Genomic DNA, 26,968 nt, shown 5'->3' with positions numbered 1-26,968 from the left:
CCCTAAAATTCTTATCCCTCTTGTCTAGGAAGAGTACCCCGACTACTATCAATAATACCGTAATTGGTCTGGCCGCATAATAGTCCAGGAAGTGTGTGAAAAAAAGGGCCTAACTAGGAACAAATTGCAAGAGAAAAGATTCTTTGACTACCCGACTCAAAAAAATGTGCTGATTCAAAATAAGCGAATTTTGCTCATTTGCCTTTTTTACAAATATGTTTTTTTTTTTTAGGTTGAGGTTGATTTTGTGGGGGTGAATCTCGTGTTTCATATACAGGCGTACAACAACAAAATTGATGTCTAGAATAGTGTAACAGGTCACGGTGCTTACGAAAAGCACCTTTATTTGAACATAAAATTAAAACTTAGATTTTTTGAAGTTGAGGTTGATTTTAAGAAGGTGAAATTCGTGCTTCCATATAAAGTCGTACTACAACAAAATGTATGTCTAGAATAGGGTATTATATCACGGTGATAATGAAAATCACCATTAGCCTATATGAATGTAAAACTAAAAATTAGGTTTTTTGAGGTTGAGTTTGATTCTGAGGAGGTGAATTCGTTTTTAAATATAATTAATTAGAAAAACTTTTTCCACAAAATAAGTTCTTCAAAGAAAAGTAAAGAACTTCGTTAAACAAAAAATGATCAAATATAGAAGCAAAGAATCTACAAAGCGTAAAAATACCACAAATCAGCATTGATAAAATAAATGAAACCCAAAACGAGCAGAAATTAACATAAGTTGGGCGCAAAACCCCTACGCCTTCCGAAGGCCAGAACATAATTCGCACTTTATTGAAATAATACAAATGTTTCTACTTTTATAACTTTAATAAATCAAATAACATTAACATTTTGATTACAAAATATCAGTATATGTATATTAAACTGACAATGCAAATTCATTTGTATTTTTTCAGCAAAGTGCAAATTTTGTTCTGGCCATGGGAAGGACTAGGGGTTTTGCGCCCAACTTATGTTAATTTCTGCTCGTTTTGAGCTTGACTCGGTTAATTATTGTAATTTCTGTTCGTTTTGGGTTTCATTTATCGATGCTGATTTGTGGTAATTTCACGCTTGGTAGATTATTTGATTTTATTTTTGCTTATTTTTGTTTAATGGAGTTCTTTACTTTTCTTTGATACACTTATTTTGTGGAAAGTTTTTTAAATTAATTTCTGTTGGTTTTATATTGACATAGTCTTTTCAGGGAAAAAGAAAATAATACTTAGAATCTTTTCGTTTTTTAAGACTTCATAGTTTGGCCTGCTATTTGTATGTTGGAGAAAAATTTTCAGCAATTTTAACATACACCCTTTGAAAAATCTGGACACAAATAGCACTGTTTAATTTAGTTTCATACCTCCTCTAGTTGACCTGAAATGGAAAACTTGATACCACTTGAAAAAAAATCTGTTTACTTTTCTTGATCGGTTGGGCAGACCTACTCAATTGTGATTGGGTTAAATTTTAAGAGCAGAAATGGGGGGTTTGGTGTGGGTGAGAGGGAATGGAAGAGGGATTAGTTGCCCTCAAATCACTTTCGACTATTAAAAAGGGCATCAGCCCTTTCTATTTTCAATTGAATGAGCACTTTTCGAAGTTCCCACGACAACTCCCTCGATATGAACTGCCCTGGTCTAAACAAAAACAACAACAAAAAATAATACATTATACCAACTTCGATCTTTACTATAAAAATGTCAAGCCTTCCAATCACTTTCGACTATTAAAAAGGGTACTAGGTCTTTCGATTTCCAATCGAATGAGCCCTTTTGGAAACGGCAACACTTTCTATAAGCACCTTATATTCCCCCAGGGCATAAATTACAACCCTTACCCTAAGGTCTGTTAGGGTGGTTGTCGTCCTCTAAGACCGAATTTCCAGAACTTTCAACTACGTTGAACAACATAGCTATCTCAAAATTTTGATTGGATGTGTTTGGGGAAATAGTGGGCGTGAGAGGGGTGTTAGTCGCCTTCCAATCACTTTCGACTATTAAAAAGGGCACAAGCCACTCTAGTTTCCAATCGAATGAGCCCTTTTCGAAGTTTCTACAGCAACTTCTAAGATACGAAGTGCCCTGCTCTATAGGAAAAAATTAATAAATAATATATAGTGCCAACATCGTTCTTATATGCCCCCATGGCATAACTTAAAACCCTTGCCCTGAGGGTTGTGGGGGAGGGTCCTCCTATTTACTTAGTCCTCGTTTCTTGTCTCGTTCTCGAGTGTCCCCATTCTTTACTTAGGCAGCGCGATCGTGCTGCCTGTGATTCATACAACAACTTTCTATATAAACCTTATACGCCCCCAGGCTATAAGTTACAACCATTGCACTGAGGGCTCTGAGGGGGTTATCATCCTAAAAGACCCAATTTATAGAACGTTCAACTACATTGAACAAAATGGATATCTACAAATTTTGATTGGATTTGTTTTGGGAAATGGTGGGCATGAGAGGGGCGTTAGTCGCTATCCAATCACTTTCAACTATTAAAAAAGGCACTAGTCCTTTCAATTTCCAATTGAATGAGCCCTTTTGAAGTATCTACGACAACGCTTTCAATAAAAACTTTATATGCCCCAGGGCATAACTTACAACCCTTGCCCTGAGGGCTGCGGGGGGAGGGGTCGTCATCCTTAAATACCTAATTTCCAAAACTTTCAACTACGTTGAAAAAAATGGAAATCTAAAAAATTTGATTGGATGTGTTTGGGGAAAAGGTAGGCGTGAGAAAAGGGGTTAGTTGCCCTGAAATCACTTTCGACTATTTAAAAGGGTACTATCCCGTTTAATTTCAAATCGAATGAGCCCTTTTTCAGGTTTCTACGACAAAGATTTCAATAAAGACCTTATATGCCCCCAGGGCATAACTTATAATCCTTGCCATGAAGGTTGTGGGGGAGTGTCCTCCTCAAAAATATATTTCCTATCTTGAAATCAGCTATGCTGAACAAAACGGCTATCTCAAAATTTTTATTGGATGTGTTTGGGGGAATGATGGGCGTGGGGGGCTATTTGCCCTCCAATCACTTTCGACTATTAAAAAGAGCACTAGACCTTTGAAATCCAAATCGAATGAGCCTTTTTTAGTTTCTACGACAACGCCTTTTATAAAAACCTTATATGCCCCCAGGGCATAACTCAAAACCCTTGCCCTGAGGGTTGTGGGGGATGGCTCTCCTCAAAAACATATTTTCTATTTGGAAATCAACTACGCTGAACAAAACGGCTATCTCAAAATTTTGATTTGATGTGTTTGGGGGAATGATGGGCGTGTGGGCACTAGTTGCCCTCCAATCACTTTCGACTATTAAAAAAGGTACTAGCCCTTCGAATTTCCAATCGAATGAGCCTGTTTTGGTTTCTACGACAACACCTTCTATAAAAACCTTATATGCCCCCAGGGCATAACTCAAAACCCTTGCCCTGAGGGTTGTGGGGGATGGCTCTCCTCAAAAACATATTTTCTATTTGGAAATCAACTACGCTGAACAAAACGGCTATCTCAAAATTTTGATTTGATGTGTTTGGGGGAATGATGGGCGTGTGGGCACTAGTTGCCCTCCAATCACTTTCGACTATTAAAAAAGGTACTAGCCCTTTGATTTTCCAATCGAATGAGTCTGTTATGAAGCTTCTACGACAACTCCTTCTATAAAAACATTAAATGCCCCCTGGGCATAACTTAAAACCCTTGCCCTGAGGGTTGTGGGGGAATGTCCTCCTCAAAAACATATTTTCTGTCTGGAACAAAATGGCTATCTCAAAATTTTGATTGAATGTTTTGGGGGAATGATGTGCGTGGAGGTTAGTTACCCTCCAATCACTTTCGACTATTAAAAAGGGCACCTGCCCTTTGAATTTTCAATCGAATAAGCCCGTTTTGAAGTTTCTACGACAACACCTTCTATAAAAACCTTATCTGCCCCCAGGGCATAACTTAAAATCCTTGCCCTGAGGGCTGTGGGGGAGTATCCTCCTCAAAACATAATTTCTATTTGGAAATCAACTACGCTGAACAAAATGGCTATCTCAAAATTTTATTGGATGTGTCTGGGGAAAAGATGGACGTGGGGGGGGGGCTAGTTGCCCTCCAATCACTTTCGACTATTAGAAAGGGAACTAGCCCTTTGAATTTCCAATCGAATGAGCCTTGTTTTAAGTTTCTACGACAACGCCTTCTATAAAAACTTTATATACCCCCGGGGCATAACTTAAAACCCTTGCCCTGAGGGCTGCGGGGAAGTTTCCTCCTAAAAAATATATTGTCTATGTGGACATCAACTACGCTGAACAAAATGGATATCTCCAAATTTTGATTGGATGTGTTTGGGGGAATGCTTGGCATGGGGGGGCTAGTTGCCCTACAGTCACTTTCGACTATTAAAAAGGGTACAAGCCCTTTGAATTTCCAATCAAATGAGTCTTTTTTTAAGTTTATACGACAACGCCTTCTGTAAAAACCTTATATCCCCCCAGGGCATAACTTAAAACCCTTGCCCTGAGGGTTGGGGGGGAGTGTCCTCCTCAAAAACATATTTTGTATGTGGAAACCAACTACGATGAACAAAATGGCTATCTCAAAATTTTTATTGGATGTGTTTGGGGGAATGATGTGCGTGGGGGGGGGGGGGGGTCTAGTTGCCCTTCAATTACTTTTGACTATTAAAAAGGACACTAGAACTCTCAATTTCCAATCGAAAGAGCCCTTTTGAAGTTCCTACGACGACCCCTTCCTATGAAGGGCCCTGCTCTAAAGGAAAAAATAATACATAGTACATTGTGCCAACATCGTTCTTGTATGCACTCAGGGCATAACTTAAAAAACCTTGCCCCGAGGGTTGTGGGGGAATGTCCTCCACAAAAAAATATTTTTTATCTGAAAATTAACTACGCTGAACACAATGGCTATCTCAAAATTTTGATTGGATGTGTTTGGGGGAATGATGGACGTGGGGGGGGGGTAGTTGCCCTCCGATCACTTTCGACTATTAAAAAGGGCACTAGCCACTCCAATTTCCAATCCGATGAGCCCTTTTCGAAGTTTCTACGAAAACTCCTTCGATACGAAGTGCCCGGCTGAAGAAAAAAAAAAACACATTGTGCCCACATCGTTCTTTACTTAGACAGCGCTAGCGCGTTGCCTATGAAAGGCGTACAGCAACAAAATTGATGTCTAGAATAGGGTACTAGATCACGGTGACTATGAAAATCACTTTTATTTGAACGTAAAATTAAAACTTGCACTTAAATATTCCATTAGTGATAAACCACGCTTGATCTGAAAAAAAAAACTGTCTTAAAATGTAGAATGACAACTATCACCAGTCGTTTTTCCATATAGAGGCGTAAAAAAACAAAATTGATGTCTAGAAATAGGTTCTATATCGTGGTGATTATAAAAATCACTTTTATTTTAACGTAAAACTAAAAATTGTGTTTTTTGAGGTTGAGAACATTTTGAGGATGTAAAATTCGTGTTTTCATATAAAGGTGTACAACAATAAAATTAATGTCTAGAATAGGGTACATGGTCGTGATTATAAAATCACCTTTATTTGAACGTAAAATTAGAACTTTCATCTAAATACTCCATCAGTTTCATAACCCTTTCGCGAATGACGGGACCTCACAATCCCAGCATGTAGAAATCCTTCGGGCGATTCTAAATCGATCACTACAGTGATAAAACCTGTTCCATCGGTTCGCCTTATCCGGTCAGTCGATTAATCGGTAACAGGTCAAAGTGGCGTTCAGTCAGTGAGAGTTGTTTAGCTGAGGGTGAAGTTCTGCTGTTTCATTTTTTTTCAAAAAAAATAAGAAGTCTGGTTTTTCATTTGTGATATCAGATTACAGCGTAGTAAGGTCAGAATAAAAACTGCAAGAGTTTTCTGATATGTAATAAAACATTTTGGCATAGAAAAAAAATAAGACAAAGCCCTTTGGACGCCCGCTGTGATGGATTCTATTTTAGGGACCTTGTAGTCCCCGTGGACAAGGCCCTTGTTCGGCGGTGACTTTTAATTACCGTTGGTCGAAGTTGATAAAAAGACACTTTTGAAAATACTTGATGGTAATCAATTTCTAAAGCCGTGCAATTAATTCGTCGATGCAAAGTTTTGCTAAGGTCCAATACGAGACAAGCGAACAGCACAAAGAATTTACAGAGTCGAGGATTGAACGCGACAACCATGACACTAGCAAGCTTGTTTGCTTTCTTGCTGAGAATACCCCTTTCGCAGAAGACCCGATCTTGCGAAACATTACTTGTGGAGTTACGGCTGATGAAAAAGTCAACGTCAACACAGCTAGATCCATCGGACAAGAAACCATGGATAGCATGACAGGGGTAAACGTCAACACTTACACATTGAAGAAAAAGTCGGTGGCCGTAACACTTGTTCATAAAGCTGCACCAATTATTAATGGACAGTCAGTTGCCGTTGATCCAGCACTGCTGTTTCAGCGGCTGGTGACAATTGCTGGAAATAGCGACGATAATTTGGAGTCATACTTTGAGTATGAATTGTGCTTGCCACCTCCGTCACGTTTTGAAGCAAACGGACTTCAACGATTAGCCGATAAGCCTGCCCTTACCGATGCGATGCGGCGTCTAGCTGTAGAGCAGCAGCCAAAAACTGAAGACTTCATCAAAGAATTCAGTGAGAAGCATTTGGTTCTCGATGGTGGGACACTGCTTCAGCGAATCCCTTGGGACAATAACTCAACATGTGATAGTATCTGCCAGAAATACGTTCACTACGTTGCACGGAAATACGGGTTGCAAAGGACATCGGTGGTTTTCGACTCATACAACCAAGCACCTTCAATCAAAGACATCACCCATGTGAGACGGAAAGGGTCACGATCGTAAAGCTGGGGAGAAGGCAATGATGCTTTTATATAAGTGCCCAAGCTCAATTTCAACCCTCAATCAGTTGCGTCATCTCAAATTCATCGAGAAAGTTACAGCATGTGCTTCGTATGTTGAGTCTAAAGTTCTCCCTCCACCAGTGATGCTTGCAGCTTCCACTCATTTCGAGTTTATTTGCCAGTTGGATCATGGAAAGCCCTGGGGTGTAATTTCGACCCTACCCAGTTCGGTTTGATAATTCAAAATGGACTATATTGCCTTATTTTTGGTGAACTCCCAGCTCCCAGCTCTCCTTGCAGTTTTTCACTGTAACATGCAAAACCAACTGCTCAAATATTCGATGCACTTGCAAAAGAAATGGCATGAAATGCACCTGGGCCTGTGGACCTTGCAAGGGAACAAGTTGTGCTAACTCTTTTACAACTGAGTTTCTCGGAGCTGATGATCTGGAAGATAGCGAAGATATGTGAATACTGATATTTCAATTTTTTATCACATTTGTATATTATATAACAGAAAAGTTGAGAATGTTTTAATTGTTAAATAAATCCTCGAACTGGGTCATAGTTGCCATTCTACATTTTAAGACCGATTTCTTTCAGATTATGCTTGATTTGACACGGGTGGAATATTCAACTGAAAGTTTTAGTTTTGCGTTCAAATAAAGGTAATTTTCATAATCACCGTAATCTAGTACCCAATTCTAGACATAAATTTTGTTGCTGTACGCCCTTATATGTACAAACGAATTCACCTCCTCAAAATCAACCTAAAAAAACATAATTTTTGGTTTTACGTTCATATAGGCTAAAGGTGATTTTCGCTATCACCATGATCTTGTACCATATTCAAGACACCAATTTTGTTGTTGTGCGCCCTTATATGTAAAAACGAATTCATCTCCTCAAAATCAACCCCAAACTCGAAACAGCTAATTTTTAATTTTATTATCATATAGGCTAAAGGTGATTCTCATCATCACCGTGATCTAATAACCTCTTCTCGACAAAAATTTTGTTGTGATACGCCTTTATATGGAAGCACGAATTTCACCTTCTTAAAATCAACATCAACCTCAAAAAACCTAAGTTTTAATTTTACGTTCAAATAAAAGTGGTTTTGTTAAGCACTGTGACCTGTTACACTATTCTAGACATCAATTTGTTGCTGTACGCCTATATAACAGAGATTCACCCCCACAAAATCAACCTCAACCTAAAAAAAAATATATTTGTGAAACAGATAGATGAGCAAACTTTGCATATTTGGAATTAACACATTTTTTTAGTCAGGAAGTCAGAGAATCTTTTCTCTTGAAATTTGTTCCCGGTCAAACCGTACCCTTCCTGGACTATAAGAAAATAATTAGGGCAAAATTATTTCGCTAAGTGTTAAGGAATGCATCTTCCTTCGTCATATTTAAAAAATAGAGAAAATACTACTAACTTTACAATTGATGATGATTATCGTCTCCACGTGGATGTATGTCCAGTTGAGACGGCATAGTTATCAAATAAGTTTAAGATTCGAACTTGGACATAACAGGGAATTGAAATGTCTTTCGTAGCATCAATTCCTTTAATTAAGACGGAAAAGTTCTTTTTAAAACCGAATCAAACATACTTAACTAATAACGACAAGTCGACAACTAAAGATATATACACAAAAATTCCCGAATAAAAGGTACAATATAAAAGGGCTACCCTTGGTTTCCAGTGCCACGCACATAATTTTGTATGTTACACGTATTCTGTCCCAAGTTAGCGCATTTTTTTTATTAAAATTATTATTTCAACACGGTAATCGCTTATACTGAATGTTATTCACTTTTCCTTGCGATTTGAGCACAGGCCTTTAACAAAAGAAAAGATGATTTAGGATCAAGAGACCGAGAAATTTACTCTATAATAAAATTATAGCAACTTGCTTTGCCGAAGAAGGACATTTTTCAACTTAACGTTTATCTTAAATTGCATAAAAAATGTGCTGCGAAAATAAATCCAAAACGAATTTCACGTAGTAAGTTATGCAAAATTTTGCATGTTTCAGTTAGCCGGTGGAAACCAAGGTTCGGTTTTAAAGTCTCTAGTCTTAAAAAGAGAAAGAAAATATATATTGTTCCAGTCCTAGGAAAAACTAAAATATTTCTAGCTTAAAAATATACAAAATAAGTCAATGTCCAGCAAATAGTGAATCCACCACCGTTTATCTAGTTTAAAAGCACAAAACTAGAACTCGGGAGGCTATCCCATCACCTTGAAGCCCCTGACGGCAATTTGCTAGCCAATTAAAACACTGTACATCACATCTTGCTTTTAATTTCCACAAAGGGAATTAACAAATCTTTGGTTAGTCACCTATTTTGATACAATTAGTCTAGGTAATATGTAAGTAAAAGAAGAATCCATATGCGTTATTTGCTTCAGAAAAAGATTCAAGATGCAAACAGCCATGTTGCAAATATCCCTAATTCAAAAGAATCGTTTTCAATTAAATGAGTATCTAAAATATTTTTTGTCAGGATTTGAGAACTTATAATTTAGCATTAGTTTAGGATTTCATTATAATTGCACTGGGGCGGCCTCTTCTGCTCTTTTTCTTGCGCCTTCTGTCTTTTTTTTTTTTTTGGTCTGAAAATCTTTGTGTTACTTGGTGTTGCTTTCCATTTATTTTATGTATTAAGCTAACACATTGAGTTCTATTCTAACTAGAGTTTGAAATTTGTTATGATCAAGGCCGCATCTAGGGGGATTGACCCCCTCCCCCACCAAAATTCTTGTCCGACTCGTAAAAACGTTACAAAATGCAGATAAACAAATTTTTGACTTTTTTAAAGTTTTTTTTTGTGAACCACCGCCCTCCAAAAACTACCCCCTAAACAAAAATCCTGGCTACGGCCTTGGGTATAAGTATATCTTGTTGATAATCATTCCTCTTCATGTCCAGTGGGGAATATCTGCTTATCATCGGATTATTTGATCATTAGGATGCGAAAATTTGTTTGTGCCGAACTGGTAGGAAGTTTGTCCTACTTTCAGCAGAGCACTTACACTTGGATTTCCAAAAATAGGAAACTTGGCTATATAAAAATCAATTTCATGTGCTGAAGGATAGAATATATTGCACACTACCCCAAGCATTAGTCATAACGAAAATCTAATAAAAAATATTCGGTTCATGGTTTGTTTTTAGCGAGTTTGATGCGAATTTTGCAACCAGTGTATCCGGCCTAAGTACCCTTCCAGATTGGAAACAATAATTGTAATGCTAAAAATTAAAGTTTGGAAAAATGATCCTTCCTTAATCAGGAAATCCAGAACTCTCTCGCATAAAATTACATACATAAATTCTTTTTCATTTAAAATTGTGTTGCCTGATGTGCTTTTATTATCGTATTGGCTATGATATTATTATTATTTACTTATCCATTTTAAAGGTACTGATGGTTTAAAATTAAATTTATTTGATTGAATATTGATTTTAATTTGGCTTTTTTGGATGTTTTTACTATATATTAGGGAAAGGAATACACAAATCCATAGCTTTTTAAATTATACATACCAAATTGCTATATAGAAAAGTAGACAAACAGGAATGAGCCCTATTTCCACCTGACAACAGCGTAACGGATTCACCTCCTACAATAGGTAAAATCATCCGAAGTACTTTTACTTTTATAGGCTAAATTACCTAAAAGAGCATTGACCGTCTTCCTTCTTAAAGCAGACGAAAAATGGTTTAATTTGACGTCACCGAATTTTGATGGTTGCTTTCAGAAGCATTTAAAAAACGAAAAACAGGAATCTTGAGGTACAAACAAGTCCGACCCTTAGGCGAAGCGAAAGAGGGAGGAATCATAATTATTCATAAAGAAGGGATACATTTTTCTGGTAATTATTCCCCAGTTGTTATGATGAGGGGGAGTGTAATTTCTACAAAATTCACTAATTATAAATTATTGATTATAATAATGACAGAATAGATTCTAACAGAATTCTAACAGAATTCAAAAAGCAATGCATTGCCCTAAATATATGTTAGACTTTTCTATACTATCTTCAACAGTCATCAATATGTCTGTACTCCATCATGTTAATAAGTCGTTCATCTGCATCGACTCTCAGTTCCCCCCCCCCCCCCAAAAAAAAAAAATAAGGAGGGTAGATGAGAACAACTTTCATTGTAGAAATGGCTAGGGTAATTAATCCTACGCATTCGAAATGTTTTTTGCCTCTGCCTAAGAAGCTTTGCTGAGAAGGCACACTTGCAAGAATGTCAAAAGAGCAGAAAGGGGCAATCCCTATGGGCATTGAAGGCACAGACAATCGAGAAAACTATATAAAGTGTGCCTCTTAAATTTGGGAAATACCAGAAGGAGAAAATAGTATCGTGTGCTTGGTCCTAATTTGGTTTTTGTTTAGATAAATACAAATACGGGTTGTCCTGGGGCTTTAGGTTGTTTCTACTAAATTCAGTTCCAACACCCCCAGGTTCGAAGCTTTTTTACAAAAATATACACCGGGTCTTTTGCACTTCTTATTTACATCTATTTTGAATATACAAGTGAAGACTGAGTTGATCGCTATATGTCTAAAATTGTTAATGTGCATTAAGCTTTAATTTTCACGATACATTATCATCTTCGTTAGTTGGTTTAGAATTTCTACAGTTTCAGTGCTTTTACACCAGACTAACTTTTTTTTCTAAGAAAAATATTTACAGATAAACGAAGTTTGAGTTTCCAATCAGAAACCAGGAAACGAAGGGGTATCGATTAATATCCTTAGCTATCGACTCACCGATATTGATAACGGCGAATCGGAATAGTCGACGGGCTGGCATCTGAAACTATAACCCACAAACCATCCAGACATGCCCAGCTGAAAAGAGAGCAATTAGTGTTAAAAAAAAGCGTGTATTTGAGAGGGTGGATTTCCAAACCATCCTCCAAAGAGATGGAAAATTGGAATCATACCTGACACGTGGTTGCAGTTATTGGAATGGGACGCCAAGCTTTTGCGAAATGGAGAGACTTATCAAAACTAAATGAGTTATACTGTGAGTAACCGTCAATAACGCACCATCAAATTCTAATTATTTATTAGTGGACATAACACAATCTAGAATTAACCATAGCAGAAAATTGAGTTGATTGTACTTCTGTAGCTTAACTATGACACTTACATTGATTATTAACGCAGCCTTCACATATCGCATCGAATAAATGTATCTTGTGAACTGATTAACCGCTTTGGTACTTATTAAGAATCTGATAAACACGCGAGAAAGACAGTATCGAAATCTCAAAGATGCTGTATGAAAAACAGGTTTTCGCTGACTAGTGAGGTATTGCTCACTCCGTGACAAAGATTTAAACTTTAATTTTTTGGGGTTGAAGGGGCAAAAGGTACCTAGGTTAGGTTAGCTTACGTATTTAATATATGATATGCTTTATTCCCTCCCCCCCCCTAATGTGCAAATATATAGCCAAAATTTATTCATAAACTATTATGTTTCATCCTATTTTGTTTTATTTCATTAGCATTAACGAAACTCCACTTCTCGCGTGTTTATCGGATTCTTAATAAGTACCACCGCTTTTTTAACTGATATGTCAAAAATAGTATTTTACTTTAAAACATCTTTCAATAGAATGTTTAGATACAGTAAAACCTGGAAGTAATCCATCCTCGGGCTATAGAAGCCCCGGCAGTAAAACTTTGGGGTATAAAAAAAGTCAGGCTTGTTTGAATTCAAATTTTTTACATATGTTCACAACAGAGTTGCGTTTAATGAGAAGTTCATATCGTCTGGTTCTTTATAGAGATGTTTTCTCTATATAAATGTTGGGGAATGATCAAACAGACTAAAAAAATAATCCAATAATAGAAAACGGATTTTGAGGTAATTCTGTATCTGAAGATAAAACATGACGAAGGATAGCACGGTTTCTGACAGGTTGTCACGACCTCTGCTAGAGCACACATAATCCATTCAAAAGAACACAGTTGATTATTGAATGATCGTTTCAATTAGACAACATTAAATCAATGTAAGGATCACTTCCGTTTAGCTACACCTAAAGTTTTTAGCGCATTACCAACATGGTTAAAAAGATTTAATTGCTAGAGATAGTTGTGATCGATTACTTGGTTAAAATCTCTACCACCAGGATGGGAACGAAACTAAACTTGCATTTTTTGCGCAAAAAAGCGTTGATTCGTCACCTTCCAAAACAGTAACGTGTCACGAATAACAATTTTCCCTCTCCTTAAAGAAAAACTGGACGTCAATCGAAATAGCTGCCGTTTTTTCTAGCCATCATAGCCTTTATTAATGCCTATAACCTTGAACAGCTGATTATGGGAAATGGTATTGAGGTGTATTTCCTATTAAGCTTTATGAAACAATTAGGATTGTAATTAGTGTTGCACCGCCCTGATGAGTGACTTATATAGCAACAGTTTCGTGGAATTTTCAAATTACTATGTGTGGTTTTTGTAAATTGAAAAATTTTATGACCGAAGTAATAGTAAGTGAGGAATTTTGAGAAACTTGGTACAAAAGCCACGGTATTATTATTAAGCTCTAAACTACAATGAAAAGCACACATATATTTATGCTATTTTATATTTTATTCTAAGATTAAAGATATTTAGTTTCAAATTCAACAGGCCTTTAGAAGGCTTTAATTCGTAGAAAATTTTTAGGCATTTTTAGGAAAATTTCAAGCCATATTTATGTTTTAAGATTAAATTGGGACTCAAAAACTCAAATGCCTAAAAGTGCATAATACGTAGATTATAATCGGCAAACGTACAATTATGGTCAGGAGAGTAAGTTTTGAAGATTTGGGATTAGTTTTAGAAAGGTTACTAAATTCATAAAGTGAAGTTTAATGGAAACATAATGCTGGGGGAGGAGGAGGATGGGGAGTTAATCCTCTCACATCTGAAATGGCCTTGATCGCGAGGCAAAGGCATATTTTACAGCAGTCATGCACCAGAAGAACAAGACGGTCAAGAACACATATCGGTAAAATAAAAACAGCGAAACAGCTTCCGAAAATTATAGGCATCAAAAAGCTTATTTACAATGCAATATTCTAATTTACAGAGTAGGCATATTTGTTCGAAAATCAGAAGTGTGTCGTGTAAGTATGTAATGGCAGCTTTTTCGGTTCACATATTCAGTCAAGTGCTAGCGATAGAATGAACGTATAAGCTAGCAAAAGCCTAATCAATTTTCTACATACCATAGTACAGCTGGCAGACTATGCAGGGAAGTTGCAATTTACCAGCTCAAAGTTCAAAAGTAGATGGCTCTACTAGCAATGGAAAACTTTCTAGCACGTTTTTATTCCCCTTTCTGTTAAACTTTACAAAAGACTAAATGAAAGCCATTAAGAAAAGAATAATAACGACAAAACTACAAATTTTTGGCTGTCACTCCCAATCTTGGAATTGTCTTTTAAGGATAAATGATTTTACTATGAGCAACAGTTGTCAGTTTGCCCTAGACGTCAAAATTCTCCAGACAACCTTAAAGGCAATTCTACAAACTACTTTATTTGCTTCTCATTCAAACATTTCAGCGTTTCAATTTTAGTGCATCCACTACTTAAATTCTTGAACTCCGAGATAGCGAAAGCAACAAAATAAGAAAAGACAAACAACAATAAAATTAGACTTTCAGCTCATACGTTCAAAAAAAAAAAAAATGCGCCAAAAGAGAATGGGAATCGAGTTGCTTTGGAAGGAAGCCCTCGACTCAGCGCCCAAAACCTAAGCTTTGGCGTTTAGCAGAGTCCACTCACCCTCATGGCCATTTTGCTGAGTGAGTAGTCAACCGGCTGGCACCTTAGACTATATCCATGGAACCAGCCGCCTCTACCATACTGGAAGAAGAAAAAAAACGAGATGAGAACGCTTATAACGCAATAGAGAGTCGAGCTTGTACGCCAACCACTTGCGGTCGAAAAGCGTCCTTCCAGTTTTGACAACTCGTTATTTTTCCGCAGGTTAACACAATCAAATAGAGCCATCCGTCATACCCTTTTTTCTATCTCTAATGGGGAAAAGAAGCAATAAATTCATTATTATCGTGTATTTACCATCAAGAATAACAAAGGATCAAGCCGTTATTTCAACAAGGAATATTTCCAGTAGCGTTATATATATAACCACTTTCGAGATACAGTTTCGTTCACGGACAACATCAGCGCGGATGATGTGCAGGAGCCTGGCAGGGGACGGCACTCGCCCCCTTAGATTTCGAAAAATATCTTTTTCGTATTTTCATTTAAAAATACCTTTTTGGTATTTTTGCTGAAAATACAACAAAAATGCCCCTCCCATATATTTGAAATATATTTTGCCCGACTCCCCTCGACATTTTCATGAACTGACGCCACTGAAGATATTATATGAATCTTGCAACACATCTTGATATTGGTGCAACATATACTTAAATCCATACTTTTCAAAGGCTTTTCTGTCATTTCTTAAGATAAAAGGGGAGTACGTATCCATTCCGTCCCCTCTTCAATGACAATCCTGATCCTAACTTCACCCTTATTATTTTAGCTTGTTTAAATATATATTGAAGCAGATAAAGAATTGCTATTGCTAAGCTCACGGGGTGCTTGATTTTTTTTTTTTTTTTTCTTTTTTTTACGAACATAGCAATTCTACAAGACAAGCACAAAACATTCATTGAATGTTTAAAATTGGTGTCTTATCAATGCTTTCATTGAATTAAAAATAAAGGATAATAGAAAAGGCAAGGGTAGCGGTAGGCTCTATATTGGATAACCTACTACTAGCCACGACTGAACTACAATATCTGCCATCGTTTTATGGGTATGGTTAGTCTTCTGTATTTGTGCGATTCTTGCATATAAAATAAAACTTGATGAGCATAAGATTTAGGCTCTTTTTAACGTTACATCAAAACAAAAACAAAGAAATTCAAAATGTATATAGATTTATATTATTTGCTTTAATTCCTCGTTAATAAGGAGACTATCTTTTTTTTAATTAAAACAACTATTAATTTAGTTGATCCAGTTGATTAGTAGCTAATTCTAATATTCTATGGTAGAAAAGTAGTAAGTTACAGGTCTTACATTTAGTTACAATTGTTATGCAGTAAAGACATGTTGATCAAGAAACAGAGACAGAAAGTAGGCAACAGAAGTGGCTAGAAGACAAAAACAGCCTAGCGGCGCGGGATGAAATGGCTAAGCCACATTATTCTCTAATTAGAAATAAAGCAAGCGGTAATGACGCAAAAACTGGACGTCCCTCGCCCAAGGTGTCATGCCGTCTACTGTAATGTCAGGTCGTTATTGGGTCTGTGTCAAATCTTACCCTTATCGCCTTTGGGCGGTAGCTAAAGTCGACTGGCTGACACCTAAAGCTGTAATCCGCCAACCAACCACTCATCAATGTCTGTAACGGCATAATTTAATAATTAAATATAACACTAAATATAAAAGAACATACACATATAACAACTCTGGTGGGTGCTTCCTTTAGTTCTAGACTTTGACACAAGAGATTATCCTCTTTTTTAAGACACATTTAATTAGAAAATCATAAGCAGGGCCTTCCAAGAAAATAGAAACACGTGGTATTTTTATTGCGGATCTAGCAACAGAAAGGACTCAAAATAGCGTCCCGTGTTTTAAATAAAACTAAATTTAGCTTCTGGTTAAAGTGGAGCCCAGACAAAACACTTGTGCAATCAAAAATCCCCTCAGTAACCCGAGTCATGAGTAATATATTTTAGAAAATCCTTTAATCTTGTAGGCTCACGTAAGAACAGCGTTACATAGACAGTGTAAGTAACATTAAGCATACATTTTTAAATAAGCAGTGTTATCAATATTAACATGCATGCACAATTTGCATGTATTGCGACAGTTCGCACATATTCCAAAACTTGAGGAGATACAAAACTTCAACTATTTCGTACGTTTTTTTTAGCTTACTTAATACTAAGCTGAAAGGACAAACTGGACCTGGCAAGTGTACAAGGTTTTGCTTCATCACAGAAACATCAAGATCCCTCCCCCATCCTCTGTACATGTAATAAGAACTAGATAGAAAAATGACTTTATTTTACATACATTTCATCTGTCAAAACAAGAAGTTAATCCCAGTGAATTTGAAGTCGTCCATCTGATTTAATACTATTTTTTCCATCATTTCTAACATTTTTTGCATTAATTCAGCTATTCCCAAATTTGGTAAAAAAAAAACAATATTGGGCCCTGCCTGAAACAAATTCTTGTGTAGATGCCTGGAAGCAACCACCAGATAGGCAAAAAAGAGACGCAAATTTGAATTTCAAACAATAGAAGTCTTCTGCATTGCACCATTTAAGACTTGACTGTCTTTCTTGGAAGACATTAAACCCTTAGATAATAACTTAATGATTTTTTCCAAGTATTTTTTAGTGACGCACCAAAGATAAGAAAAGTAAAAAGATCCCTCAAAAAATCTTTTTGAGGAAGTAAAATCTTATCCCCTCAAAAATCGCTTATCGTCTCTAATTTTTATGTACTTTTGTGTTTCTGTTCAGTCTAAAAATGTGGTCGGCAACCTGCGGCTCCTGAGGTACATGTGGCTTTTTCGTCCCTTAAATGTGGCTGTGGCACAAATACCCACGAGTAAACACTCAAGTCGCGCTGAGGGTACCGATTGGTTGTCGATCGCGGGGTACGCGGTGACGGTGAGACTTGCGTGTTCCAGCAAGTCTAAGTTAGTTTTGACCAGCAGCAGTGCTTCCGCTGCCCCCGAATTTCAAAAATTTCTTTGGAAACCTCCATAGGAAATTTATCTTCCTGAAAATCAGGTTTCGTTCTTCCTCGAAACAAGCTATTTCCAAGTACCACTAAGACTATTTGTAAGTTTTTATTATTGCGTTTATAAATGATATTATGCATCCTGATTTCGTTTGCCAGGATTAAAAAGATAATAGATAAATAAAAAAAGAAATATTTTGTAAATCCAATCATTTCAGGCTTCCAAAGTTAACGATGAAACTATGGCGATTTTTTTCTGAAAATGTTAGGGATTTCCTTTTTACCTGGTGGCAACCCTGGAAAGAAGCTTGTAGTCAGAAAGAGTATCAGGTAGTCGTAATTTCATGAAGGTATAATATTGTAATAAATGTTTACTAAATTAACGAATAGATTTGGCTCTTTGGCTAAAAGGGTCGCCGACCACTGGCCTAATCACTAGTTCCATTACTGCCGTAGATTAGCAACCCTGAAGAGATATATCCTAGGTGCACCAGTTTTTTTTCTGTTTTTTTACTACGTATTCTTATATTTACGATCTTGAAAAAAGATGTTTTCTTTGCACGATTAATTTCTATAATTATAACAGGATGAACGTTGACATTTTAGCAGGTTCTGCAAGATAATTCTTGCAGTCCTTCAAATAAGCTAGCGCCTTCCCTTTATGAACAGTGTTGCCAAGAGTAGGTTCAAAATGTGCAAAAGGCCTTGCAGTCGTTTCTTCTTATCCTTTTAAAATCCCTTGAGAATAAAGTCTACTTTGCGCAAATAGTTTAAACGCTTCATAAACGAGGTAGCCTTGACATTAAAGGCCTACCGCATTCCAAATGCTAACTCCACTCTTGGCTTTAAACTAACACAGAGGTAGGTGAAAGCGGCGTTTTTAAGAACCTGTTTCAACAATAATTACTAATAACATGAAATACCCGCCTTATTTTTCTTAGAATTAGCTTGTCTTACATTTTCTTTGGATTTTTTTTTATCTCTTTATTTAGATGAGTCAACCAATTAAATAGCTTTTGTATCCATACATCTGAACATCCGTCTCTTCAGTGCAATTTACCCTGGAGCCTGATGCGGTATTTTAGGTGAAAAGGCTGTTTCTAGTAGAAATAGGAAAGAGCTTCCCCATATTTCACGTAAGATATAAGTTTCCTGTTATGAATTCTAATCCGTCTATTGAATAAGGATTCCACCTTAGGGCTTTAAACACACTAAGGGTCAACTTTTTGTTCCGCAGCAAAAGCTACGTAAAAGTCAGCAGGATTAATGGGACCAAGTATTTATTTGACTGGGTCCGGCCAAAGCTGACAAAGATTCTATGTTATGTTTGTCAATTAAGTTACGTTTAATTGAGGTATTAAGTTGTTAAATGTTCCAGCTTAGTCATAGGTCAAAGAGCCAAGTAAGCAAAATTTGAACGTTTGGAAAGATTAAAATGTAATTAAAGCAAAACTTCAAAAACTGAGCATTAACTTAATGATGAAACTAACCGTTCAATTATTCGAGATCTTATGGAGTGGTCACTCAAGGAGTTCTTTTCTAAAGAGAAAAAAGACAGATTTCCAAAGACACCTGACGGCAACCGCGAGCAGCTCTGGAGCTTGATCGTGCCGCAAGTAAAAGTAACAGGGGAAGGACAGAAGGTTTTCCTGCAGATGTCTGAAATTTTCATACAAATGTTTGGCACAATAATACAAAGTTGGGATGTTCAGATGTATTTTTAGAAAATGTGTTATGTTTTTCTTCGGGAAAAGGTGAGAAAAAAATGACTTACTTCATAGAAAAGCCAAGTGCTAAAGAGAACTTGTATAAAATTGTAAATAATGAGGAGGTTCCTAAACTCATATGGCTTCCGATTCTCCATGAATTTTGGTCCAACAAATTTGACAAGAAAGACGTAGGTTATGCAGATTAAGAATGTTGGAAGTGGTGAGCTCATAAACATCCATCCTTCAACTCTTGGGTCTGAAATGAAAGATTCATACTTAAAGAAACTTTTTGAGTAATTAAAAAGAAAGAAAACAACTTGCAGAGAACCAATAGACGGCACGGTAGCGACAATCCCTAAGCTCTTTAAGAGGCCAATTATTCATCAATCTTTTTAATGTATTGACAACTTAGATAAAACAGGAAATCAACCTGGGATGGAGGCCTTTCGAGTCCTTCTTTCTGACAGTGCCAATGGTCACCATTTCGAACTAGATTAGATCCCAATCTATTAATGGTAAATTAGTTTGGGAATTTGTGAATAATCTACGATGTTTTAGATCTTTTCAGTGTGAGCAAGAAGGAGAGAGGGTGCTCAGCCATGGTAGCCGGTCTTTACCTTCCCGAAAATACCCCCCCCCCCCCGTGGAAAATAAGGCTTTCCAAATTTGATAATTTTATTTGAGTTTTATTCTTTAAATTTCCGTAGGGGGACCTGCTATACTTTACCCCCCCCCCCTAATGTACAAATCTATAGCCAAAATTTATTTCTAAAGTAGCAAAAAACAACAGTGTGTTCTCGAATTTTACACAGCGTAAACTTGAGTGAGTGGCACATAATACACAAGTACCAAAATTCCTTCCTCCTACGGAAATTAAAAAAAATTAAACTCAAATAAAATTCTCAAATTTGAAAAGCCTTATTTTCCACGGGGGGGGGGAATTTTCTGCGGGGGGGAGGTAGTTTCCGCGGGGGGGGGGTATTTTCCGTGGATTAATCGCCGGGCGGGTAAACGCCTAGAACCCTCAGCCATATCTCGCTGCGACCCGGGTGCAGTTCCAGACCTAAAACAGACACAAACCCCCAAAAGTATCTATACTGACATCTTAATTTACGAGGAATAACCTTAACTCCTTCCATGGATAGCATCCTATAGAAGTATAGCCAATTGCCCTTTTTTTCTTTTGTCAATGCACTAGGTACATTTGAATGGTGCTCTATGATTAAAACTTCCAATAAATTTCTGACGTTTGCAACATAAAAGTCAATAAAACCTTTAGGTGCACCACGCCCAGCCTATAACGAGAATCCAAGTCAAGCCATTATCAGGGGACTTTTAAAAAATGATTAGAAAATTACCTTCTGCTGGTGTCCAATACGAACAAAATGATCAGAAAAAGGATTTCGTATAAACTGTTACGCATAATGTAAATGAACAAAAACAACCAAGTACTAAAGCTCCGTCAAGTGCGAGGTCTGGTCTATGACTTTGAAAAGACGCGTGTTTCCTTAACAATCTCAGCTAAACTGCCCTACTATCATGGCTGCAGCGATAGCTGCAACCTAGTAAAGAGCGAACCACGGCCCATAGTAACCAAAATGTTAAAATTCGGTTAAAAAAAATACCAAGTAAAAAAAATAATTTGTAGTGAATTTAGGAATGCTAACCATTATTTCGATTAAACTTAATAGTAAAACATTATTTTGAAAACTTACAGGAATATTGAAAGACCCTGAAAACCCTCGAATATGGCGTCAGATCAACAAGAAAACTACACCATTGGAACCACCATTGTCGAAAACCGCTCTTAGAAAATTACAGTCCCCTACCTTGAACAACAAGAAAGATCACTTTTTTGCATGGGTAGCACTGATGTCTTTTTTCCTCCTTACTTTTTTTTCTTCGCCGCTAGCGGGGCACTGGAACATCACTGATAGCTGTTTAAGGGCTCATTTGAAAGCTAATTTGTATGGCTAATTGCTTTTCACAAGTTCTACTTTATAACAACATCCCGAAGTGTCATGGCACAAAAAGGTATATTTTGGGTGCCATTTCTGGAATGGAGAGGCTGGGAAGAATGAAAAACGTACCATCATAATGTTGTGCGGTTGAAAACCCTAAACCTAAGGTTTATAATCCCCCCTCTCGTATACTCACCCTCCCTGCCCCTTAACATTTTTCATATATCGTCTACTGACTAATAGAACTAGAAGGATACTGCAACACCCTAGAGAGCTGTTTAAGGCCTAATTAAAAAAGCTAAATTTCATATCTACGTGGTTTTTAAAAATTTGCCTTGATAACACCATCATAAAGTGGCATATGGCACAAGAATAATACTTTTTGGTGCCATATCTGGAGTGGAAAGGCTAGGAAATATGTAAAGAGCATCGACATGTGGTCGAAAATCATAAAGATCCGAGTTTTACAATCCTCCCTCTAACATACTCTCCGTCTCATCCCCCAGGAAATTTCATAAATGGCGGACTGACTAGTAGAAGTAGGAGGTTACCACTTAAACCTCTTGATTATATCTACGTGTTTTTTGTAAATGTCCGGATAACTTTATCATAAAGTGCCATTTGGCACCAAAAAAAGCGTCTTTTGGTGCAATCTCTGGAGTGGAAATGCTAGTAAGCACGAAGAGATTCAGTAAGGTCCTACTTGCGTGCTTGAGGAGTACTTTTCAGGGGCGGATCCAGGATTTTTTTTTAGGGGGGGGCGGGCAAAATAGATTGATCCGAATTTTGTTTTTTAGGGGGGGGAGCAAAATAGATTGATGTGATAAACTTGCGGTAGGAGCAAGTTTAATTAACCCAAACTTATTTAATTAAGTTAATTAAGTAATTTAATTAAGTAATGGTAACTAATATTTAATTAGTTAATTAAGTAAATTACACTACTTTAGACTGCACTAGGGGGGGCGTCTCTCGCCCCCCTCTGGATCCGCCACTGGTGCTTTTTCTACTAAGAAATAAGGTCGATTGATTATTCAGTATTCCACAGATAAAACCAAATGGAATGTACTTTTTTTTAGTTGGAAAGTCAACACGCCGAATTTGTTAAAAGTAAGCATTATGAGAAAGAGAGAAAAGAAAATTAAGGATTTTTTCTAAAAAAAAAGAAGATAAATAAGTGGTTAAGAACAATCATCCACAGATGCGTCAGTTTGTGCTTATCGTCTAGCCTCTATGCATCTGTACTCAGGTTTATTTCTTTACATTAAGTTTTACCACCTACAAGGTAACAAAGGAAAAAAACGATCTTAAATGCAACCCCCTGCTGGTAAGTAATAAAATCAAAAGTCAGACGCGCAGTAAACACGAAAATGACCTTGTAGAACAGGTCAATAGCTCCTTACAAGGTGAGTATACTAGTGACACACATTGCAAGCACGAATTTCAACTTGAGTGGGGAAACACATGGGAAATGCGCCCATTCTTTCCGGGTTCATTCAACCAACACGGCTTGTGCGTCTAAACAGGTTATTCCGCAATGAAATAGAGAAACTAAAGGATAACAAAAAAACAAACCAAAGTATTTAATGATTGAAACCAATAAGACAATCTTCATTAAACTGGTTTTTTTCACGCCAGGAGTGGTTTAAAGTTGTCGACCTGAATGGAACCACAACAAAGGAAGAATCAGGTTGATTACTATTAGGTAACAATACGCAGCTATTGAGTAAATGCCAACTGTAAGGTTATCTATTTATACAAGTCCGCGGGTTTTGTTCATATTCATCACCTCGTACCCGGGTTGCATTCGCATAGCGACCAAAGATGAGCATTAGATACAGTCAAGGTTTCAAAACCTGAGGAGCAGAGGGGGTAAATTCAAGAAGATAATAAACTGATCTCTGATAAATGGAGAGTATCGTGGTTACGAATTTTCGATGAAACACTCTTTTTTCACCTACGCCCTTGAGGTAATAAATGAGCACAAGAACCAATTTAAATAAAACTATGAAACTGAAATTACAAAATATATGCTATAGAATAAGTGAAAGATGCATAAATGGAGTAAAAAATCAATATTAGACTGAACAATGCACGCACAGATGGGCACAGTTAAATTAAATGCGCGGGGGGGGGGTGTTGTTCCTATTCGTAAATAAGTATTTCCACAGTTAAAACGATCTTACGTAGAACCTGACATCATCATTTAAACGAATAGATCGAACTTAATCACTGAATTTAGCTTCAAAGGAAAGAGGGAAATCATAAATTTTGCATTTAGCCTAAGGCTATATTAGACTTGCAATAGACTGGGGAATGGGACATTACCCAGAATGGGACTGAAGTCCCATTCCCCAGAATGGGACCAGATTTAAGACTGGGGAATGCAATAGGCTGGCAAAGATATCAATTGGAAAGAGTGTTAAAGGAAAAATCGAAGGATATATTTTTGCTGTAGCTACTTGATTTCTGTGTTACAAGAGAATATCAACAGCGCTATGCTTAATCGGTAGATTGTGCCATACACAATTTCTTTCTAGATTTAGACCATATAGAACAGTTCCTAAGCCAAGCGACGGTAAATGTTCTTCATCCATTCAGTTCGACGGGATGGTCCTGTCGAACGCTGTTCTGTCAGCATTATAGAGAGCTCAAGGTTTTGTTTGATGAATTACGCAGAATTGAAAGGAAAAATATACCTTTTTCATTAAAAATCATATATAATGGAAAAACATAACTATTACATTTGAATTTTCCTAGATTATCTAAGCAAGATGATCAGTCTCTCAATTCTTGAAGTCATAGATAGTAAAATTTCGTTTTACAATTACGAGTCTTATGGAATTTCCGCAGCATCAGAGTGAGTGGTAAACGTATAGTTTTTTAACAATTTTTGTTCAGATGCAGCAGTCAAAATTGGGCTTTAAAGAGAAAAATGCCTAAATATAGGCCAGAACTCCTTTCAAGGAGTTATGATATCACGACGGCGAGGGGGCCACTGCGAAAAAATGGTAAATTATCAGATACCCATAAGAAACTACAGTTTTTTAATATACACAGTTCATCGATAACTCTTTGTTTAAAGGCTTAAACTCGAACAAAATTACAGCAAAAATATTTTTTCACGAAAAAATCATGAAAATAGCATACTAAAGCCGTAAAGTTCAACCACGGAGATGTAAGAGGGGGGAAATGGGAAGCCAGAGGATTCTGATGTAATTTAAGGCAGGTAATGTAACTGTCTAGCAGGTAATCTAACTGTCCAATCAAATTTTAAACTAGTCTATTCCCGAAAATCTGGGGGGAAATCAAGGGGAAAAACAGGCAGATTCGAGTTTCAAAAATCTACAAGAATCTTTTGCGTGATATATACAGCAACATCATGATGAAGACCAAAACATGTGTCTACGAAGTATCTGTTAGGTCCGTTCTCTTCCATGCTGTTGAAACTTGGCCATTGAAGGAGTCTCATCATCGTGATTTTCGACCACCGCTATCTACAAAAAATCCTGAGGGTATGATACGTACTCCGACAGAATCCTAAACGTCGAAGTACACTGCCACTGTTGTAACATTGAACCCACCAACACGATAGTCAACCAGAGCAGACTGGCTCGGCCATGTCCTGAGAAGACCCAGTGACTGCATCATCAAGCAAGTACTTTTACGTGTTCCTTTATCAGATTGGCGCAGGAGACCAGGCAGTCAACTGGAGAGTTGCAGGCAATTGTCAGAAACGACCACGAGCCTATTGGTTGCTTTCGAAAGTATGAAAGAAGAAGCAATAGCTACTTGGCTCCGGCTTGCCGAAGAGTTGGCACAAGATCGCGACAAACTGGAGTTAGTCATTACAAAGTATCTTGGATGTTAAGCAAGCTTTACCGTCTGGTTCCGCAACAAGTATAAGACCATCCTCCAACAGATATATAGCTGTTTTTTTATCCAGTTTCAACTTTGAATTCAATGAATGTTTTTCCTGTTTGGTTGTTTTCTTTTCTTGTTTCAAGTGACTGGTTAAACACCAGAATCTATTATTTACAATGTTCGAGTGCAACGAATATGAATATCTCTTAATGTTCCCCTGCCCCTCTCCCAATTCTAGTCCTCTCAAACATCCAAGGTGGAGAAAATTCAGCATTTTGATGCAAGATCCGACTTCTAAGACTGAGCCTATACACATGAAAGGACATTTATGGCAGTAAAATCAAGACTCCCAACATTTTTGTAAATTTCGCCTTTTTTATCCCTTTTTACCCTCGTCACTTTTTCCACGGGTAAAGTTTCGTATAATTTCACTAAATTACTCCGTGAATTTCTCAGAGCAGTTTTGCTACATTTTGTTTGTATTCAAATGTGATTTTAAAAGGATACAGACCATTAGATTGTGTTTTATTTGGGTTTGTAGATCTAATAATGCATGAGACCCCATGACGGGGTTGTATAAGGCAGCTATTTTAGAAGGGGGGAGGGAATAAATTCGAAAACACAACAAATTTAGTAGTTCAAACTGATAACCACGGTTCAAAAGAGATAATTCTTTTCTATGGTAAATTTTCGTATACCTTCACGAAATTATTTCGTGAATTTCTGATATCAGAAACCAGAAACGTAAAGGGGGGGGGTCTCAACCCCCCTTTCTCCAAAACTCTAAATTCTCTTTGAATTTCTGGGCACTGCTCATCCAATTATCAAATATAATGTAGTTTTTTAAGACTATTGCCCACCCAATATTTTTTTTACTATTGCCCCTCCCCCCAAATCCTAGGCACGTGCCTGCCCAACCCCCTAAAAATGACGTCAAATCGAAATAAAAAGCCTACGATGTTTTGTATGAAACCTGTCAAAATGGCATTATGCCTATTTTGTACCATTATCGACAAAAAAAGACAAGATTTTGTACGTCTAGAGACTGAATTATGTTTGTTTTTTTGCTGTTTTTGAAGTCATGCCATAGCCGCTTTGATGAATTTGCACACCCACCCCCCCCCCCCACCCCCCAATGTGTAATGTTTCTAATAGACTCGTCCGAAAGAGAAAAATTGGAGCTTTTTCTGAAGAACATGATTTAGATATGAAAGTTTAAGTAAGAAATTCAGGAATGCAACACATAGAAATAAACGGCATTTTTGCGTAAGTTTTCCTGATGCTGTGCACCAAGAGAGTGAACCTTATACTTCGCATAGAATATGGCGTTACTCAAGGACGATAGTCCATAATAGCTGAACCTCTTTTTTACCTGCAATTTCTCGAAGATACTAATGACACAATCCAAATTGTATACTAAAAATTATGGATAGCAGTCAGGAAAAGACAATTGAAAGCCTTGTGAATTATCCCTATTATTTTCAGAGGCCATTCGAGGACTTTTCTGCTCCTGGTTACAGTAAATCACTATTTTTTTTAAATTCCAAAGTTTAGAGAAATATCACGAGTCAGTTTTTTTTAAGCTAATTTTGTAGATATATATTGGATAAACCACGAAGGAATAGTTTTCACTCGTTATGTGTTTCAATTTCGCTCTCCACTTCCATTAGAGATTTTTTTTTAATTAATTACGCGTAGTATATGGAATTTAGCCACCCACCAACGGAAAATTGTAGCAAAAA

At 37.0% G+C, this 26,968-nt stretch overlaps 1 protein-coding gene across 3 annotated transcripts in view; it reads right to left on the bottom strand.

Annotated features, from left to right (window-relative positions):
• The window catches only part of LOC148946848 (very long chain fatty acid elongase AAEL008004-like), an 82,907-nt gene that overhangs the window by 33,592 nt on the left and 22,347 nt on the right, over nucleotides 1-26,968 (bottom strand). The window contains exons 3-4 of one of the 3 annotated variants that reach the window (XM_089096664.1): nucleotides 19,470-19,660; nucleotides 16,257-16,337 (exon numbers count right to left, since the gene is read on the bottom strand). In XM_089096664.1, the coding sequence (XP_088952790.1) occupies nucleotides 16,257-16,337; nucleotides 19,470-19,660 (272 nt within the window). Of the gene's footprint in view, nucleotides 1-11,684; nucleotides 11,766-14,701; nucleotides 14,783-16,256; nucleotides 16,338-19,469; nucleotides 19,661-26,968 lie in introns of all 3 variants that reach the window. The other 2 variants (XM_089096667.1, XM_089096666.1) reach the window with 2 other exon arrangements.

The sequence above is a fragment of the Artemia sp. Qi Xiang Cuo genome, chromosome 11 (assembly GCF_049724085.1).
Source record: "Artemia sp. Qi Xiang Cuo chromosome 11, ASM4972408v1, whole genome shotgun sequence".
Classification (NCBI taxonomy): Eukaryota; Metazoa; Arthropoda; class Branchiopoda; order Anostraca; family Artemiidae; genus Artemia; species Artemia sp. Qi Xiang Cuo.
This window is presented reverse-complemented; position numbering and strand designations above follow the sequence as displayed.